This window comes from Prosopis cineraria, unplaced genomic scaffold (genome assembly GCF_029017545.1).
Source record: "Prosopis cineraria cultivar Desert tree isolate PC_DT_omini unplaced genomic scaffold, ASM2901754v1 PC14, whole genome shotgun sequence".
NCBI classification, from domain to species: domain Eukaryota; kingdom Viridiplantae; phylum Streptophyta; class Magnoliopsida; order Fabales; family Fabaceae; genus Prosopis; species Prosopis cineraria.
In genome coordinates this window covers 29,325,124-29,346,232 of record NW_026555345.1, presented here as the reverse complement: position 1 = coordinate 29,346,232, position 21,109 = coordinate 29,325,124, and the positions used below count along the sequence as shown (strand labels likewise).

Below are 21,109 nucleotides of genomic sequence, written 5' to 3'. Positions count from 1 at the left end.
AGGAAATTAAAAGAGACAACCCAAAAACTATCGATCCACCATTTTAATTTGGTCCCCAGTCTAGTTGCTGCTAGCATGGTCACAGAACAAGTGGCCACAAAGCTTCACCTTTAACACGTGCCACAATTAAAAGCAATCTACTTCGTCATTCATGGATTAACTTCTTTGGTAGAAGACATTAGACATACATTATGATCTATTTGCCATATCAAATAAGAAAAATCCTGCGCCCACAAGCTACACGACATGATAAAAAGATATGGAAATGAAGAAACAAACGAAATTAATCAATTGGCTATTTTGGTCCTCCGACAACTTCACGTCATGCACACATAGAATCAGTGGCGATAGAGAGCTTCATTAACACTTGCCACATATATATAAATTTCCTATCTCTTGATTCTTTTTTTTCCCCCGCCCTACAGGGAATAGGATCAATCAATCTACCTCATGGTTAATTCATAGGTTCTCTTCTCTCCAAGCTGGGAACTTGATCTTCAATATAATCACTAGTATATTACAAAAAAAGTCATTTAGTAACGGTTACTTAGTAGTGGTTATATTAAACTTCCACAACATATGACGATTGTAACAATTGACACAAATTGCTATTATATTGTAACAGTTTGACCATCGACTTTTGGCAAGATACACTGCAACAATTATTGTAGCAGTTTTCCCATTCAAAACCGCCACAAAAATTAGAGATTCATTGAAACTACTATCATAGAAGGCGTCAAATGGCACAGAATAAGATTAGTAGCGGTTTTCTGAGAAAAAAAAAAAAGATTAGTAGCGGTTTGGATGATCAAATGGCTACAAGGTTTATTGTGGTTTGTCAACCAAATTGCTACCAAGTTGCCTCGGGTAACTGATAGTCACTACGGTGGTAGTTCTCATAGTGGTTCACGCCTAAACCGTTACCCTTTTGAAAAGGCATTAATGACAGTCTTACCCAAATGATGGAACTCGTTGCGGTTTGGGTAGCAGTTTTGGCCCAAACTGCTATTACATGGCAGTGGTCAGTTTGAGGGAAGAACAGCTGCTGTTTTCAAGCTAGTCTATATAAATCACAGATCTCTTTTTTCCACTTTTGGCAACTTAAATTTCCTTTCAACTCTCCTTTCTAAAATCTCTCGCATGCCTATCCATAATGTCTCCGAGAATGCTTGCTCTTGTGCTCTTCATGTTCAACCTCGACAATATTTTTGAATGCATTGAGGAGCCGGACTTTGGGAAGCAGCGTTAGCAAGAGCTTGGAGGTGATGAGGGTGCTGACAACCCTAAGGAGGAGAAGCAGTTCCCAGATGTTACCTGTCCTTGCAAATGAATGGCTATAGAGTTATGCTCCAAGTTAATTGAACAATAACTTTTATTATTTAAATTTGTTTAGTTATTTTATTTAATTTATTTTTGAAATTAATGATATATTTATTTTAAATATTTTCAGGAAAGACTTTTTAAACTAGTTTTTTTTGTACAACCGGTCCTGAATATATTTTGTTTACACTAGTTGCAGGGATAATCGGCTGAAAGTGAATCATTTTTTACCTCTGGCTTGAGAGACTATTTAAGTAAATTTTTATCCAGACACCACACTGCCATTCTTCTTTGCAAGTGAAACACTTATCTCTGCATTGAAATTTTTGTCCTTGCCTTCTCTCTTCTCTTTTCTCGCCTTCTCATCTTGATCAGCCTCACAAGAGCACGAGATTGACATAGTAATAAATCTTAAAGTATTTCAAAAGTTAAATCCAGAGAAAAGCAACTAACTTTATCATTTCAAGAAATAAAAAAGGGTAGTCTTAAGAAGAATAACTAATTTAAATAATGTGAATATGAAAAAAAAATAAAAGCAATGATAAATGATGAACTAACCAATCAAAAAACGTCAGGGATCAGGAATCACTTATTAGGATAGATTATTCTAATTTAATTAATTATTTTTTTCTTTTCTTATAGTGACAACTATTTTCAAGGTGTCTTAATTATCTTTCAATAGATTATGATGCATTTAATCAGAGTTAAATTTAACTATCACTAAATTCTATTCTCTAACTAAATCATGAAACTACAATATAAATCACCACAAACTCTTAAATTATTCCTAATTTTGTTATTTGTGTTTGTCTATGTCTAAGTAAGTTTTTCACCATATTTAGTTTATCAAACTACCTACAAACAATCTGTATAGTGATCATCTATATAAAGAATAATTAAAATGAAAAAGATAATATAAAAAAATTAAATTTCATAGACAAGATATTAAATTCAATGGAAAAATAAAAATAACCAAATAAAAGAGTAAAATCTATCCCAATCAAGCTACTCTCTATCTTGAATGGGAGTTTATTAGCAACAACTCATATAGTTAATACAAAACATTCCGATAAAAAACATAAAAGAAATAAGAAGAATAAAAAAAAAAGAAAAACTCCCAGCTCAAAGGATCAGAACTTCTCTAGATTCCATGCTCTGCCTTCTAATTCTCAGATGATGAAATTAGATCCTCTTGAATAGCCATACAAGAGCCCTTATTTATAATATTAAACAAATAAAATCTCCTAATCATTCTAAAATATTAACATATTATTTTTCTATATTTTTTTAATTTTCAAAATATCTTCTCTGTCATCTGCGCAAATCACATTGCTCCGTTGTGGATCAAAATTCACATAAATAGTTGAGATCTTCGATCTGGCATGGAAACTGCACAATTTTTGCTTTGTCTTATCTTTCCTCTTTTTTTTCCTTAATTTGATTTACTTTCTTCCCTACAAAATATAAAAAGAGATAAATTTCAGTAGATTCTACAACAAATTTCTTTTTATTTTATAATTTAGTGATAAGGAAAAAATTTAAATATTAATTAAATATGTATGAAATATTAATAAATATAATCAAATATAGTCTAAAATATATATATATATATATATCTATTTATTAGTAAACTATGTACTTATCACATATCTACAGATATATTATTCATGGTTGATTTTTTTTATGGATGCTAAAGATTATAACTTTGTAGTAATTACTAGTAGTTACTTTAATTTATTATAAGATTTATTAAAATTTATCAATGATAAAAAATATGGGCTTTTTTAATTGAAAATGATATTTTTAAATCACCTCCAATCCAAAAAAAAATGCCCTTTTTTTTTAAAAAAAAAAGTGTCACTTTCTAAGCTGGTTGTAAACTACAATCAATTTAGAAATTGAATTTTTTAAACCTCATCTAAGTTAGATAAAGTTTAGAAAGACTACTTTATAAACTGGTTTCTAGTTATGACCAATTTAAAAAGTAACCTTCTAAACCAGATATACGACTCATATAGAGCCACTCATGTCTAAACCGATTGGAGAACTAGTTTAGAAAGTTGTTTAAACCGATTTAAAAAGTTATTTTTATATTAATGAATATTCTCTTTGATTTTTTTTTTGTATGAAGTCTTATTAATTACTTTTGTGCGATCAAATTACTCAAAATTAATTAAATGTAAAAAATATTTATAGTATTACAAATTCAAATCAAAGTCATTATTTAAATTAAAAGTAAAACGGACAATAATGTGAATGGTATTGTATTAAAAATTATTTAGGTCACTTAACAAATTCAAACATGAATGTAATTAGTTAATTAGCACCACAAGATCACTATTGCAAAGAGGTAATTTAATGACACAATTTTCAAGCGAATTACGGACACAAAGGTAAATAGAAGATGAGAAGTGGCTACTTACTTACTATGGAGTCCGTTGCTACACCCCATAATGCGATCCTCATTTACGGGAATTATGGTTCCTGTTGCACAGTTGCAACCCTAGATGCATTTAGTTACTAGAAAAAATATAATGGAATGAATTTAAAAAATGAAGGTAAAAATGAGATGATCAAAAGAGATGATGAACAACATTCATAAGGGAAAGGGGGTAATTTATTTTATGAAGTTGAAAATCATGATTCATGAGATTTTTAAAAGGTGTGATAATTCCTACATTTATAACATATATTGATAAATTTTATCATATTTATCATGAAAGAAGATTGATTTAGTTTATTTTTCTATTAATTTTTTTAATTCATTCCATTTCATTTATTTTCAGGAACCGAATGAGACTTTAGTTTCAAACAAATTACGCGTCTATCACTCCAATGCAACAAACGCCATAATAATGTTACCAAAAAAAAAAAAAAAACGAACAAGCAAAGGCCATAATAATGCAACTCTTTTCCCCCCAAAAAAAATGCAACCCTCCTTCACTCCCACACAATTATTCCCTAAAAAAATTATTTATTTCCAAACGCCCTTCATCCCTGTCCTTTTGGTATCTCCCTCCTTTGTAAAATAGGGTTCTTATCACTACTAGTAAATTTGGTTCTCATGATTAAGCTTGAAAACTAGTAATTGGTTCTCATGATTAAGCTTTGAAATTTGACTCTGGTTTAAATTTTCAATTCGATTACTGGTTGGGAAGAGGAAAAGGTTTCTCATTAAAATAAGAAAATAATTTTTAAAAAATAGATAAATTAATATTTTTAAAAAATAAATTAGAAAAATTAAAATTTTAAATAAAAAATATATATAAATAAAAATTAATTTTATTATTAAAAATATATTTATAATAACTAACACAATGTTAAAATAATTTCATATTATTTCAATTTTATATTATTAAAAAAATAAATAAATATTTAGACAAAAAGATAAAAAAATTTTATTAATTTTGAAAACAACATATTAATTAAATAAATCAGTTCACCAAAGCTTAGAGCTTATTCAATTTTTTCTTCTAATCAAATTGGTTTGGTTTCAATTTGAGTGGTTCAGTTCAGGTTTGGTTCAAGTTTGATTTTTTTAAAAAAAAATAAATAAACAACATATATACAGACACGCACGTGCATATTTACTTCAAATTTTTTACTACTAATTAATATTTTCAATGAAAAAAAAGTCTCTTAAAAATATTTTTTACAACTAAGTAGTACATTTAACTATCTTTAAAACACCTGATTATAAAGTTTAGAAATTATCATAAATAATTATAGACAACTTCTAACTAACTGCAAATTATAATTAGTCTGCTTTCAAAATTATTATAAAATAAAAACTGCATCGTCGGATTCCTTCGAGTTTATCAACTCACATTGTAATGCCTCCAATCCAGGCCTCCAACAAGTAATTCCAAATAACACGTGCATTATTTTCTATTTTCCCAGATAATTCTTCACTGAAAATCAATAATATCTCGGCACGCAATATATAAAACAAAAGGCCATTGTTAGAAATAACCAAAAGCCATTAAAAGGGGAATCCGAATGTCACGAGACGGACAATGTCGGTCCACTGAATGGTCTTTTTTTCATTTTGGCCAGCTAATATGGCCTTACAATGTACTTACTGCAAAACTCCAAACAAAGGAAATTAAAAGAAACAACCCAAAATTTCACCATCGATCCACCATTTTAATTTGGTCCCCTGCCTAGCTGCTGCTAGCATGGTCCCAGAATAAGTGGTTACAAAGCTTCACCTTTAACACATGTCACAATTAAAAGCAATCTACCTTGTCAATCATAGTTTCTTTGGTCGCAGCATGTATATAGTTAAGTTACTGCGAACTAAAATTTCAAGATAATGCTCTCTTTACCTCTTGGATATACATTTATTAGATTTCTTATATTAAGTCTACTTAAAGATGATATATTTCATCAAAATAACTTAAGTGATTTGGTTAGATACTTCCTAAACTTACATATTTATTATCTATCTTCTAATATTTAGATGTGAGACTTTTTTTTATCTTCTAATACTCTCTCTACTATTTTTTTTTCTTGTTTCTTTGTTTCTTTTCACTTTCTTCTTCTTACTTGGGCTTGTACTTGTTTTAGTCTCAAAAACCTCATGTCTATTCAACTTCTTCTTCTTCTTCTTCTTGTTTTTTTTAATCTCATTTTTTCCCCTTCATCCTCCCATTTTTCTCTCTCTCTTTTTTTTGGTTTTTTTTTATCCCCGATTGAATGGCTCATGATACCATATTAGATTTCTGATATTAAGTATACTTAAGAATAGTATATTCCACCAAAATAACTTAAGCAATTTAGTTATACACCTCCTAAGCTTACATATTTATGATTTACCTTTTAATATTTAGATGTGAGACATCTTTTATCGTCTAATAACATTGATGTTAATGTGACCCGAGTACAAACCAAAAGCATTTATCTTTGCTAATTTATATATAAAATTATGCATATCAATAAAGCTCATGAAATATATTTTATGACTTTTTTTAAAATATAAATATGAATTTTTACAATACTCTTCATTTAATAACCTTAAATAGAAAGAAAATATATTAAAGAGGGAATGATAATACTGAAAAAGAATTTTGGCCAAACAAAAATATTGATAAAGTATATTGAATGAAAATTTATTTTTATCAAATTATCTTATATTTTGACATATTAAATCACACTCAAAATTGTCATATAAATTGGGAGGAGGGAGTACTATGTTGCAGGGGTTAGTTCTAATTATTATAATGTAAGCAGAAAAACTCTAAAATAAAAAAAATGTGACATGCTGATTATACACCCACGCTTGAGCAGCACACAATTCATTAATTTTACGGCACGATGTAAAAATTAATATTCCGTTGCCCCCCAATTTTCTTCATGGGTCGTCATAACACGGTTAATAATATCATCTAAAATTCATGAAACATTAGCCAACTTTAAAGGATTTTAATCTTTTTTTCTTCTTTTTTTTTTCATTGGATTTTAATCTGTTTTCCCAATGTGCAGGTGGCCATCCTTCTACATACATTCATGCATGCATGATAAATATATGCTTATTATTCATTTTATCTCGCTATAGATAAAAATCAATACTCCATGATTTCACATTTTCTTCTTTGTTTATAATCTCATGAGCTAGGCCTTACAAGTTCCGACATGGTATTATGCAAAAATAGTTTCAAGCATTATTAATGTAAGTGTTCCTTGTATAAACAAGTATTCCCTCTGGTCTCATTTATAAAACATATTCTAAAAAATTTATTTAATCTCATTTATAAGTCACAATGCTGCTTTTTAGGTAATATTTAAAAAATATTTTTAAAATTGCCCTTCATGAGAAAAAAAAAGTAACATGACATCAATTTTTGGATGTGTTATATACAGCATATTTGAAATTTTACACACTTTTATTCCTTTTACTTTTATTATATTAATATTAATGATGTTGATAAAAATGATTTATAAAGAGAACCAGAGAAGTGTATATATTCATAACGAGGACGTTATATTAGGGATCTCATTTACCTTGCTTAATCTAAGAGGCAATGTTCATATAGCTGTTAACACTTACAATAGATTCCAGTTTTGTTTGGCAGCAAAAAAAAAAAAAAATCGTCAGCGTGATGGTGCCATTTTCGTATTCTTGTAATATAGCTAGAGATAAGTAAGAATCAATTGGGAGAAAATGAACTTCTAATTCAATATACTCCCTCCGAACCACAATATAGGATATTTTTTAAAAACCTTTTTTAGTCTAAAATATAAGGTATTAGATAATCTTTTTAAAGATAAATTGTCTCACTAGCCGAAAAATATCTCATGTCCAAAAAACATGAAACAAATTTTTCAAAATTTGGGAATATGGTTGATTCATATTGATATACAAAAAATTTATCATTTATATACAATGAATTTATCATTAAAAATTTAAAAATTTATAAAAAATTTATCATTAATATACAATGACATATCATTGGTAAATAAAATAAACCAGTCATAATAACTTGTGCTATATTTACAAAAGCTCCTTTTTGTAATTGTTTTTTCAATTATATCCCTACTTCATTTATTTTTTTTTTTTCTAAAATGATACATTAGAACTTTAATTATCATTATCAAAGCACTTATATAGGGTATTTAATGAGAGTAAAATTGAAAATATGTAATTTTTGTTTAAGAAATTAAGGTTTTAACTAACATTTTTTAGAACCATCAATTAGTTACTAATACCCTATATTTTGGTTCACAGGGAGTAATGTAACACTCATCATAATGTCTTTAATAAAGAAAAGGTTAAAAAAGAAAGTAAATTGACGATAATGACCCTTGCCCTAGCCCCTGCCCATTATAAATTGGTTGCTTCTTTTGCTCCTCCTACAACACGAAAGCATTACCTTGGCTTCTCTCAATATGGCTTTCAAAACACAAGCTCCCATCATCCTCCTTCTGCCCTTATTACTGTTGTCTCTGTGCTTCAGCTCTTCCCATGGCTCTACTTATCACTATGTCACCTACTGGGGCCAGAACTTTACCGATCTAGGAGACCTAGAAGGAGAGTTGGTTGAAGCATGCGCCTCGCTAAGGTACGACATAATAAACATAGGATTCCTGGATACCTTCGGCAATCATGATGCTGCAGAATTAAACCTGACAGGCCATTGCGAACCGTACTCCGAGCATAACCCTTGCGACAAATATGCCTCCCAAATTGCCCAATGCCAATCCCTAGGCGTCAAAATCTTCCTCTCTGTCGGAGGACCCTATGGGAACTATACACTTTCTTCAGCTACAGATGCCGAAGAACTTGCAAACTACCTCTGGACCAACTTCCTGAGCGGCGAACCTGATTCAGACGGTCCACTCGGAGATGTGGTCTTAGACGGCGTTGATTTTGCCATTGAAAGTGGTGGTGGGGAGGCGTATTATCAAACTGTTGTGCAATCCCTTGACACACACCGCAGTAGTGAAGGTGCCAGGTATTTTTACCTGTCAGCAGCACCGTACTGCGAATTCCCAGATCACTACTTAAACCAAGCCATCCACACTTGGATGTTCGACTACATCTGGATAAGGTTCTATAACAAGGCTTCCTGCGAATATTCTGATGGAGATGCTCATAATCTTTTAGAAGCATGGGACCACTGGATCCATGAAATCGAGGACAAAAGTCATTCCTTCTTTGTCGGCCTCCCCGCATGCAGTGATGTAGAAGGATATATCCCAGTTGCTAATCTCAAAAGGAAGGTCCTTCCAAAACTTAAATCTGCTGGTTCCCTGTTTGGGGGGTTCATGTTGTGGAATGATCTTGTTTGCAAGTATAGCGACAAACTCGAGCCTCATGATCACCTTAAGGCGCCAATGGAGAACCTAAAACAATCTGCCTAGCATCCACTATATCGTCTCTTCACGGATATCCCTATTACTTAATTAATTAGTTAATTAATTAACTAATTAATTAAGTATTATCTAAATCTTGTATCGAATAAATTGGAGGCTACTTCCAACACTGATGAGCTATCATCATCATCAATATTAAATAAATCTCTCCTTAATTACGTACGCATGGCCGTTCCTGAATAAATGATTTCAACTTTAATTCATTGATCAATCTTTACTTTTAGTGATATATCACTATATTGAACTACAAAATCCAAAGGCGCCCATGATAACTCAGATAATAAATTGTTAGGTGGCCCAAACGTGAGTGGATTTGAATCGACTTGTGACGTACCACTTGTTGGGAAGTACATAAAAGATAAGCAGAATTGAAAAAGAGAATTATCAATTTCAAATTTTTTTATAATATATCTGAAGTTACAAAATTTAACATTGAAAAGTTTGATGAGGTGCATAATTAATTTTGCAATTTAGCAAGTTTAGATAAAAGCCGGTCTTAATTTAAAAAAAAAAGTTAAAGAAAGACTTACCTAAAAAAGTAAACAAGTCCGTGACTTCATTGAATGAGAAAAGATGCTCACGTATATCTACATGTGATTGATTGATTGATCCAAAAAGCCTTAAAAAGGAATATCATCAGCAATATATAAATAGATTGAAATATGATGGATCCAAGCTAAGAAGGTAATTGATACCATGTTGTCTAACGAAATAATTCAAGATTAACTCAAGATTTTAATTATAGATTGAACAGGAAGAGGAAGAAAATAGATTAATTCAAGATTTTAAAAGATTTATAGATTGATTTAAAAATTTAGAAATATTTTGTTTTAATTATTATACTCTTTGAATTATTATCTTTCAAAATATTGTCATTTAATTTTATGAATTCTATAATATTCTTGCATTTAATTTTTAGAGTTAGATTAAGACCTGCACCTTGATGCGTATTTGTTTTGTACATATTTTGAATAAATATGAATTATATTGAATATTGAATTGTCTCTCTTCTAAATTTCTTTTTTTCCCCTTCTCTCTCTAACCCTCTCTATCTGCTCTTTTTCTTTATCTTCTCTCTTCCTTCTTTCCCCTCCCCATTTTGCATCAACAACCCAAGTAACATGATCAACCCTCTCGCTTTTAACATTAATAACTTACGGTTACAATATCACATTGAGCTTTTCACTCCGAAAACTAAGCCCAAACTTCTTATCCAAGCAGATCCTCACCAAATTTCTAACATCACTATTTCAGAAAATAACCTAGTATACTAGTGCTACAGTGATGAAAAATATTGCTAATGAATTATTCACACGCTCCTAATTAATTAACCTAGTAATAATTAGCATCCTTGTATTATATTCCCCTAATAACTTGAAATGCCTTTTAATGCCTCAAACAAGTAAATCCGTATAAGGCGTTAGACATGCATATTATCTATTTGCCGTATTAATCATAAGCCCACGGGCCACAGTGGCGAAAAGATATGTAAATGAAGAGACAAACGATATTACATCATCGATGATTCTGGTCCCCTGGCTAGTTGATGTCATGCATAGTCCTAGAATCAACGGCGAAAGAGCTTCCTTAACATGTGCCACATATAAATCTTCTATCTCTTGATTCTTATTTTCCTATAGGGAATAGAATTAATCGATCTACCTCATGGTGAATTCATCAGTTCTTTTGTCTCCAAGCTATGTTTCTAACTTTCTGGGGATAGATCTTCAATATAATGCTCCTTTTATCCCAAATTATAAAACTATTTTGAAGATATTTTGTGTCCCAAAATATAAAATAATTTGATAAAAATAATAAAGTTGTATTAATAATAATTTTTTAATATTATCCGTTAAATAAAGAGAGAATATGAAATGATTTTATTTTGAAAGTTCTATTAAATGAGGGGTGTTTTTTGAAGTTGATATTTCTTTTATTTAAAAAAGTAAGTTTGTAAAATGCCATTATTAAATTATATTGGTGTACATAATCTTATCTCCAATTATATTATAATTTGAAATGAATGGAGTATTCTCTTTGTTTCTTTTTACAAATGTCTTGCTAATTACTTTGTGATATCAAATTAGTTGAAATTAATTAAATGTAAAAAAACCCTATAATTTTACCCGTACTAAACTAGATAGAGCTAATTACAAGGCTATTAATATTAATAAATATAACAACCCTAAAATGTAAATTCTCAACCCAAGAAAGCTTGAAACAAGTTACAGACTCTAATTCCCCAAAATAAAAATAATAAAACCATTGTTATATTTATAAACATGAAGAGCCTATACCTTGATTGAGAACAACATGCAGCGAATCACTGTTGGAATATTATTTATGAATTAACATTAATTAATAAGCCCAATAAATTGGTCTTTATGATCTTGTGTGGACCGTGATAGGTGGACCACACAAGTGAGCTCAATGGGCAGATGCTAGTCTTTTGGGTTGGGCCTAATGAGGTAATTCTATCCTGGGGTCAAAACGTAATTAACAGAATCCTCTTTTTTTTAATATAATTAGGCCCAAATCGACGTCTGAGCTCGTGAGTCATAAAAGGCCGATCCCTAGGATCCAGGATCCGCTTCTCTGACCCGGCTCCCTCTTCTTCAGGCACCGCAAACCACAACAGTGTGGAGACCAGCGTCGGCAACCAGAAAATTGCGATCTTCACGCCGGCGTTGGAGGACCATGGATCATCGTTTTGAAGCCCCCTTTTGCGTCTTCTAAATGCCACGAACTGAAAAAAAATTGGGTCCATCTTTACCGACGACCTGGAGCAGTGGTGAAGATGGACCATGCCGACGGTGCATGGGCATCTCCCTTCCTCCTAACATCTACGATGGTGGCCGGTGGTGAAGGACCTTCAACCGCCACTGGCCGTGACGCACAGAACCTGAAGAATCCATGAGTGCTGGATAAAACCTCGATTACCTCGAGTATAGGCAGGTGCACAACCCAGAGGTTCTCAGAGAGGGGACTGCGTGAGGCTGGTTTCACAGAATAGCAAACACCTCTGGCTCTCTTCAGTGGAAGGATTACAAGTCACTTCTCTCCCAACCCACAATGCCTGGTTGGCCTAGCTCCTTGGACCATTATTTTGAAGCCCCCTTTCAAGTTACAAGCTAAGGCTGCCGAGCTGGGCAACATCAGCTTGTAACCCGAGAGGGGGCTTCGTCTTATATAGATCAGATTGGTAACCTCCTTATTAAATAATAAATAATTATAACAGTTAAGAGATAGAAAATAACTGACAGCTATTGGGTTGTGGGTTGGGCCTCTGCCCATTGAGCTCACTTGTGTGGTCCACCTATCACGGTCTACACAAGATCATAAAGACTAATCTATTGGGCTTATTAATTAATGCTAATTCATAAATAATATTCTAACAATCTCCTACTTGGATTGCATTAATTAAGCAAATTGCATAAACAAGCCACAAACAAAATTTAGAAATTGAAACTCCACAAAATCACTGAATCCTATAGGGAAACAAGTGATATGATATCTCATAATCTAAATAAAACATGAAATTTTATTTCAAAACACAGCTCAGTAAGATAACAACATAAATCACTGATTCCTATAGGGAAACAAGTGACATGCATAGCGTACCATAACAGAATCATTGAATCTTATGGGGATACAAATGATATAGACGCATCTAATTGAACTGAACATAACTCACAAAAGAACAAAAACAAAGCCTAAAGAGAAATTGCAATATAAAAGGTTCTCAAACTCCCACTAAACTAGGACATCAAAGGAATTCACAATACCCATACAAGTTACATGATTTTGAAAAACTTCTACGAGTAAGCCCTTAGTCAGCGGATCTGCAAGCATCTGTGTGCCAAGAATGTGTACCACACGGGTTTGAGACTCAGCAATTTTCTCTTTCACAAACATAAGTTTGATATCAAAATGCTTTGTACGACTGGAATTTCTGTGATTGTTAGCATAGTATATTGCAGATTTGTTATCACAATAAATGGTTAAAGGACGTGATATTAACTCAACTAGGTGCATGCTAGATATCAACTTCCTCAGCCATATAGCGTAACGTGTAGTCTCAAAGCAAGCAATATACTTAGCTTCCATAGATGAAACTGCCGTAAGTGTCTATTTCACACTCTTCCAAGAGACAGCTCCTCCAGACAACATGAAAATATAGCCAGTTGTGGATTTACGATCATCCAGACAAAAGGCAAAATCTGAATCTGAAAAAGCCAACAATCTCAAGATCTTTTGATCCCTTAAAGTCATAATCAGAATACCCAACAACCTCAAGAGAATTTGACCTTCTGTAGGTCAACATATGATTCTTTGTACCTTGAAGATACCTCATAATTTTCTTAGCAGCCTTCCAATGATTCGAACCTGGATCATTTAAGTATCGACCTAGCACTCTAATAGCAAAGGCTATATCTGGTTGAGTACATACTTGAACATACATAAGGCTGCCGACAGCGGAAGCGTATGGTATCTTTCTCATTTCAGCCATCTTCTTATCATCCTTGGGACACTGTAACTCTAACAACAGCTCACCTTTCTGTACAGGAGCAGGTGAAGGAGAACAAGAATCCATTCTGAATCTCTTAAGTACTCGCTCAATATAAGTGACCTGTGATAAACCAAGAATACCATGAGATCTATCACGATGAATCTGTATCCCAAGAACAAAAGAGGCTTCACCCATATCCTTCATGTCAAAATGGCAAGACAATAAGCGCTTTATCTCATTGAGGAAATTTATTGAATTGCTGGCTAACAAGATATCATCAACATGGCCCACAGGTTCCAGGATTGCAACCTGGCTTTGATACCACTCTGTCACAGGCTGAGAGTCTGGCGCAGCACACGGCACCTCTGCGGCGTCCGAAGGACCCCATAATTCTCAAGACAAGCCTTACCACATACGAATCACACTGGTTTCACCTTGTCATGGGCTCATCAGGGAGGCGGCACTAGCCCCCTTTCTTATATGACCCTCCAGATTTGCTGCTAGAGCCATGAGAAACATAATTTATTGAGTGAGAGGAATTCTTCTTCAATCACTTTCCTTGCCTTGCCCTCAGAACCAATCTTGTACAACTGTATATGATGAAAAGAAAATAGGTAAATTACAGTCTCAAATGATTTTAGTATTTGAAGATATAAAGACATCTATCTATTATCAAAACAAAAGCAAGAAGGAGAGATTACTACAACAGAAAGAAAATATGTCTAGGTGTTAGAAATAACTTTTGGCACTTGTTATGAGTTTTGGACACCTTTTTTGTGTGAAAATTGTAAATAGTGATAAAAATATATTTGGGTGTCCAACTTCTTAGTGTGACTTTTTTTTTAAAAGTGAAACTCATACCATTAATTAGCTTATGAAACAAGCTTTCTGTAGGCATTAAGATCATGTCATTCGAACATCGAATGGAAAATCGGGAGCATCATTAGAAGTTCCATGATTCTATTATCAAACTGTTGTCATTTTCATGCAACACGCCTTGGCACATGGGCGCCTGAGCCACAACGCGTGGCATAAAGAACAACACACCGTGGTGCAGCGTGTACAAGTCACGGTGCATTGTCCTCTTTTGCTACAAATGAGTTGTTCTTCACTTGTTTTTATTCTTTTTCACTCCTCTGAAATATCCCATGCTTTTATAACTTATTTCTACTCTGATATAAGAGTTGTGATTGATGTAAACTCAATTTAATTATGAAAACTTGGGATCTCTTGATTTAAAAATTAAAACTTGGTAATCTACTTAAAGGGTTAATCCTTTGATTATCATAAGTTTGTTTAATTAATTGTGTTTAGTCGTGAGAGATTTTACACCACAGACCTAAACTATTATATTATTAGCATTCTGGACCCTGAACTTTAAAACTTTGAACAAATTATTGCCCTCACTGTTTATGTATAAAATGTTGACTATTATATAAACTAAATTAGTCTCAGTGTGTTTTGCCGCAGTAAATGCATTGTTGACCATGGCGAGCGACCTATAATTTTATAAAATGATATTTTTTACCCTTTTTGTGCAATGTTTTTCAAATGATTGGTATCTTATGCTTTTGTATGCTCACTACTAGAAAAAACCATATTAGTGACGGCCAAATCCGTCACTAATAGCCAAAATCCATCACTAATACAGTGATTAGTGACGAACATATCGGTTACTAAGGTGGTCGCTAATATAGCGTCACTAATTTTTAAGTGACGGATAGTCATCCATCACTAATTAGTGACAGATTAATCGGTCACTAAATTAATCATATCCGTCACTAATATTTCTTAATAGTGACGGGCATATCCATCACTAAAATAAAATGTCCGTCACAAATATGTATTTATAGTGACCAAACTGGATGTCACTAAAGTTGATATATCCATCACTAATCAGTAACCAACATAGTCCGTCACTGATTAGTGACACATATAGTTCGTCACTAATTAGTGATTACAATGTTCGTCACTAATCAGTGAAGACACAGGTTGTCACTAATTTGTCACTGATTCAGTATTTTCCTATATATATACGTGCACATTATTTTCTCATTCATTATTAACAAAATTACCTATTAAAATAAAAATATTAGCAACAATCAAATATAAAAAAAGCTTTTGATATTAGATTGATATTAATATTGAAAGTCTCTCAAAACAGTCACAAGTTAAAGTAGAGACTAATCAAAAAAAGTGTCTTACAAGTACAAAATAAAGCATTTAGTTGAATAAAAACAAAGATCAATTATCTTTGTTTGCAGCTGAGGTGGATCCTATAGATGGATCAACATTTTGTGGAGTCTCCAAACAAGGATGAGACAATCCATGAGTAGCTATTAGTTGCTGTACAACCACTTGCAATTCATGCAATTCCTTTTCAAGTGCTTCCCTTTTCTTTACCTCTTCTTGTATTTTAAGTTCCATTTGTTGTTTGTAGTCCTGACTAGGGGGAGGTGCATGGCTTGAAGCTTGTGAAGATGCAACATAAATGTTAGTAGCCTCTGATCCAAGACCATATATTCTTCCTTTTTTGGGACCACCAACAACTTTTGTCCAAATTGACATCTCTTGCTCATTGCTCAAATTCTCCAAGGCATGGCTGTCAATAGCTCCAACATCTGACATATCATCTAGAGACTCTTTCATCTCACTTTGAAACTTATCCTGAAAATAAAATACTCTTAATGATATATTAACAAAATTCAGACATTTATTAACAAAGCACATAAAAAAATCTTGAAAATAAACTTGAGCTCATAGAAAGGAATTACATTTCTAGATTAGACCAAATAAGACCACAAATCCTCTGTTAAACTAAGCAACACAAATTGAAGCAATATATATTTATGGAGTTGGTTAGTTGAATTTAGAGTTGACATGTTTGAAATTTTCTAATACAATACTCTTACCCATATTGCTTTTGATTTCTTGTCAACAAAGGCTTCAGAATTTGATTTCTTGTGAGTCATCAAGAACACTTGAGATGGACGAGCTTCACCCCCTGTCTCTTCCTCCTACATACATGCAAATATGTCAAACAAGTAGGTTTAATTGTAAAATTTGTAAGGAACTTAGTAGAATTAATACATATTTTCTCTTATGCTCTGAAGATGTTATTGATCCTCCAGAGTGGCATGATGGGCCAAGTCCATCCTTACTGCTCAACCTATTCTTTGAATTAGTCTCAGATTTCTTTAGATACTTGGGATCTGTCCAAATTTGCTGAAGTTCCTTCCAGTTATCTTCACTCATCCAAGTAGGTGATATTCCCTTTTCCTTGAATGTCTTCCTTGCATTATAAAGGACAGTTTTCAAGCAACCTCGACCAATAGACTTCTCATAAAGTCCATGTATCTCATTATCAAACCTGTCCTCCCAAATATATACTTTCTAAGATACAAAGACAAAATTGAACAAATTAGGATAAACTTGAATAACCAAGATTTTCAACTAAATAGTAATTTGCATGACTTTGAAAAGAACTTAAATAATAATAATAATAATGTTTACCTTGAACTCTCCAAACCAACGTTGCTTAACCTCAAATGGTGTTTTATCCCAGTAATCCATGGTCCTCCAAAAAACTTCTTTATTATACATGACAATATACGCACAGCATTATGAGGATGATACCTATGAAATGAACAAAATTTAGATTTAATATCAAAATAATAAAGAAACAGATACTAGAAAAACTTATCAATTTTATTTATACGATGTATTATTTGGTTCTAAGTATATGCGCCCATCTGCAGACTTTCGATATGAGACTTTATTTTTTTGTCTATTTGACTTGATTTGTTGAGTCTCATTGGAAGTGGATATATCATTTTCAATATGTGTCTCATTTTCAGTATTAGCCTCTTGTTGAATTGCATGATCAGTTGGTGGTTCCTTAATGGATGCTTCCTCCATAGGTGCATGTTGTACAATGGGTTCTTGCTCTGTGGATGCATTCTTATAGGTGTTTGCTCTATGTCAGTACCACCTCTAACATTTTGCTGATGAATGCTTACACTTCTTGATACTCTAAATGATCTATGTTTTGCTTTACCCCTTGGCATCCCTGTAACATTTATAGATAGAAAAATTTCAAAATGAAGAAAAATAATACTAATAAGCAAGTTAAAATTATAATAACAATAATTCAATAAAAATGTCATAATGATCAAATGCAATAAAATAATGCTAACATTTACAAACCTAAGCTTCATCTTCCTTTTCAGTATTTGATTCATCACTTTCAATACTATCACTCTCACTAAGTTCATCTTCCTCTTCAGTTTGAAATTCCTCATTTTCAAGCTCATCTTCCTCATCTAACTTTTCTAGTTCATCAACATCATTTGTTTCATACTGTAATCTCATCTCATTTTCTTGTATTTCAAGTTCTTCAGCTACCCCTTCACAAAGATTATTAATTGCATCCATGCTTGTGTCATATGGCAATCCCATATCATCTTCTTGGAAGGCTACTTCTGGTGCATTTATCATACTCCTTGCTTTTATTTTACAAACAGCCCACCAATCAGCCCTCTCCCTCTTCTTACTAGCATATTCTCCAAAATAAACTTGTTGAGCTTGTTGAGCAAGTACAAATGGTTCGTACTTTGAAAATCGTTTTCTCTTATTGATCTCAACTAGGCCATAACGACTATGAACCTTGCACTCCCTATTTAATTGGGGATCAAACCAATCACACTTAAACAATACCACTCTAGTTTTCTTAGAGGTTGGATTAGAATATTGCAATTCTATCACTTCTTCCAACAAACCATAATAGTCATATTCAAACTCATTATAATTTGTTCCCTTAATGCACAATCCACAGTTCATGGTAGATTTTGATGAGTTGTAAGCACGTGTGTGAAACCGATATCCATTGACAAAATATTGAGACCATGTATGTACTTCTCTAGATGGCCCAAAAGCTAGATCCTTTATACGAACATCATCTACATTGTTATTTGGGTTAAAAACCTAAGCATAATAAAACTTGTCAATAAGCATATCACACAAACTAAAAAGGCATGTATTAAAATATATATGTTCATGATACTTACATATTCTTTCAACCACTTTGCAAATTCACTATCTATCTTAGTCTCTACATCCTCATTGGTTGCATTAGATATTCTTTTCCTAAGTTGTTCTTCAAATATTCTACAAGATGGCAATGATTACCAACATTAGTAAAGCAAATTGTCATTTAAAAAATGCATAAATATCTTAAAGTGATTGAATTTACCTAAGAAATGGTTGGATTTCCTCACAATTAAGCAGAACATATATAGAAGCTGCATTAAATTCATCATTTGTCAAAAATCGTGTTTTTCCTTTTCCTGCTGTGCGACCAGGATGTCTGAATATAGAAAGGCATCCATCTGGGCAGTCAACCTCACTATGATCATCATTTCGATCAATTTTGTTTAGTTTTGTTTGAACATGAGGTTCAAAGTAATGGGCACAGAATGTAGATGTTTCTTCTATAAGGTATGCTTTAGAAATTGACCCTTTTACGTGAGCTTTATTTTTAACTTTTTTCTTCAAATAATGCAAAAACCTACACAATAATTTTTCTATTAAGTATTCATTTATATAATAAGTAAATTTAATCACAAAATATATTTTATAATTTACCTTTCAAATGGATACATCCATCGATACTGAACGGGTTCACCAACTCTTGCTTCATAAGGTAAGTGAATAGGCAAATGTTCCATGGAGTCAAAGAAGGCTGGAGGAAAGAACTTTTCTAACTTGCAAATAGTTACAATAATATTTTCTTCAAGCTTTTGCATTTGCTCCACTATTATAATTGTTGAGCATATGTCTTTAAAGAATAGACTTATTTTTGTTAAGGCATTCCAAATAGCCTCAGGTAATAAATCTTTAAAGGCAATTGGGAGCAATCTTTGTAAAAATACATGACAATCATGACTTTTCATCCCTAACAATTTACAATTTTCCATGTCAACACATTTAGACAAATTTAAAGCATGTCCATCAGGAAGTCTTAAATTTTTAATCCATTCACATACCAACTTCCTTTGTTGCTTTGTCAAAGTGTATGTTGCTTTTGGCTTCATTGTCTTTCCAACACTCTTAAACAATGCCAATTCTGGTCTGTTACAATAAGTAGACAAGTCCTCTCTAGCCTTTTCATTGTCCTTCGTCTTACCTTTAACATCCATAACAGTATTGAATATATTATCAAATACATTCTTCTCAATATGCATAACATCAAGATTATGGCGAATCAAGTTGGTATTCCAATAAGGCAAATCTCAAAATATAGAACGTTTAGTCCAATTATGTTGACTGCCAAACCCAGGCAACTTGTAAGTTCCATTTTTCTCCATCATTCTTGGCAAGCAACAAACTTTTTCCCATAAGTCATCACTAGAAAATCTTTGAGGGATAGGAGATTTCTCATCATACCCTCTATAAAATGACTTTTTATCTCGACGAAAAGGATGTTGTAGTGGCAAAAATTGACGATGACAATCAAAAAATGTCACCTTTTTTCCTTTTTCCAAGAAGAATGATTTACTGTACTTCATACAAATTGGGCATGACAAAATTCCATGCATACTCCATCCTGATAACATGCCATAAGCAGGGAAGTCATTAATAGTCCATAATAGTGAAGCTCTCATATAAAAATTTTGCTTCTTATATGAGTCATAGGTTAAAGCACCAACCTCCCACAATTCTTTCAACTCATCAATTAAAGGTTGCAAGTATACATCAATTTTTTGCCCAGGGCTCTTTGGGCCAGGAATTATAAGAGTAAGAAACATATATGGAGTTTTCATACACATCCTAGGGGGTAAATTATATGGTGTAACAATTACAGGCCAACATGAATATGGATGTGCAGATTGCCCAAATGGAGTAAACCCATCTGATGATAAGCCTAACCTAACATTTCAGGTTCTAAAGCAAAAGAGGGATAACATTGATCAAAATGTTTCCATGCCTCGCCATCACAAGGATGACACATGACCCCTGGCTCTTGCCTTGTTTTATGATGCCATACCATGTGCTCTGCTGTTTTGGAAGACATATAAAGCCTTTGTAATCTTGGAGTCAATGGGAAATAACGCAGCACCTTGTACGGTATGTCTTTATTACTTCCATTATCTCTTTTTCTAGATTTAAAGCGATCATGGCCACACACCAAACATTCCCTCCTTTCCTTGTTCTCCTTATAGTACAGCATACAACCATTTCGACACACATCTATTTTCTCATACTTCAAACCAAGTTGTCCTACCATTTGTTTAGTCTTGTAATAGTCTTTAGGCAATTTTTCATCATTTGGCAACAATTCTTTTACCCATTGTAAAATACAATTATAGCAATTCTCACTCAAGTTAAACTCAAATTTGATATTTA

The 21,109-nt window shown here is 32.6% G+C and overlaps 2 protein-coding genes across 2 annotated transcripts; one reads left to right on the top strand and one right to left on the bottom strand.

The window, feature by feature from the left end:
• The first annotated feature begins 8,208 nt into the window (after nt 1-8,208).
• LOC129292454 (acidic endochitinase-like) lies at nt 8,209-9,183 on the top strand. Its single transcript, XM_054930004.1, has one exon. It carries the CDS (start codon nt 8,209-8,211, stop codon nt 9,181-9,183), a length of 975 nt encoding a protein of 324 aa, XP_054785979.1.
• A 6,766-nt stretch (nt 9,184-15,949) lies between these two features.
• Nucleotides 15,950-17,278, bottom strand: LOC129292453 (uncharacterized). The gene is made up of 4 exons (XM_054930003.1): nt 17,219-17,278; nt 16,796-17,098; nt 16,618-16,722; nt 15,950-16,372 (listed from the first exon to the last, which is right to left on the bottom strand). The coding sequence occupies exons 1-4, from the start codon at nt 17,276-17,278 to the stop codon at nt 15,950-15,952; spliced, it is 891 nt and encodes a 296-aa protein (XP_054785978.1).
• Nucleotides 17,279-21,109: the final 3,831 nt, after the last annotated feature.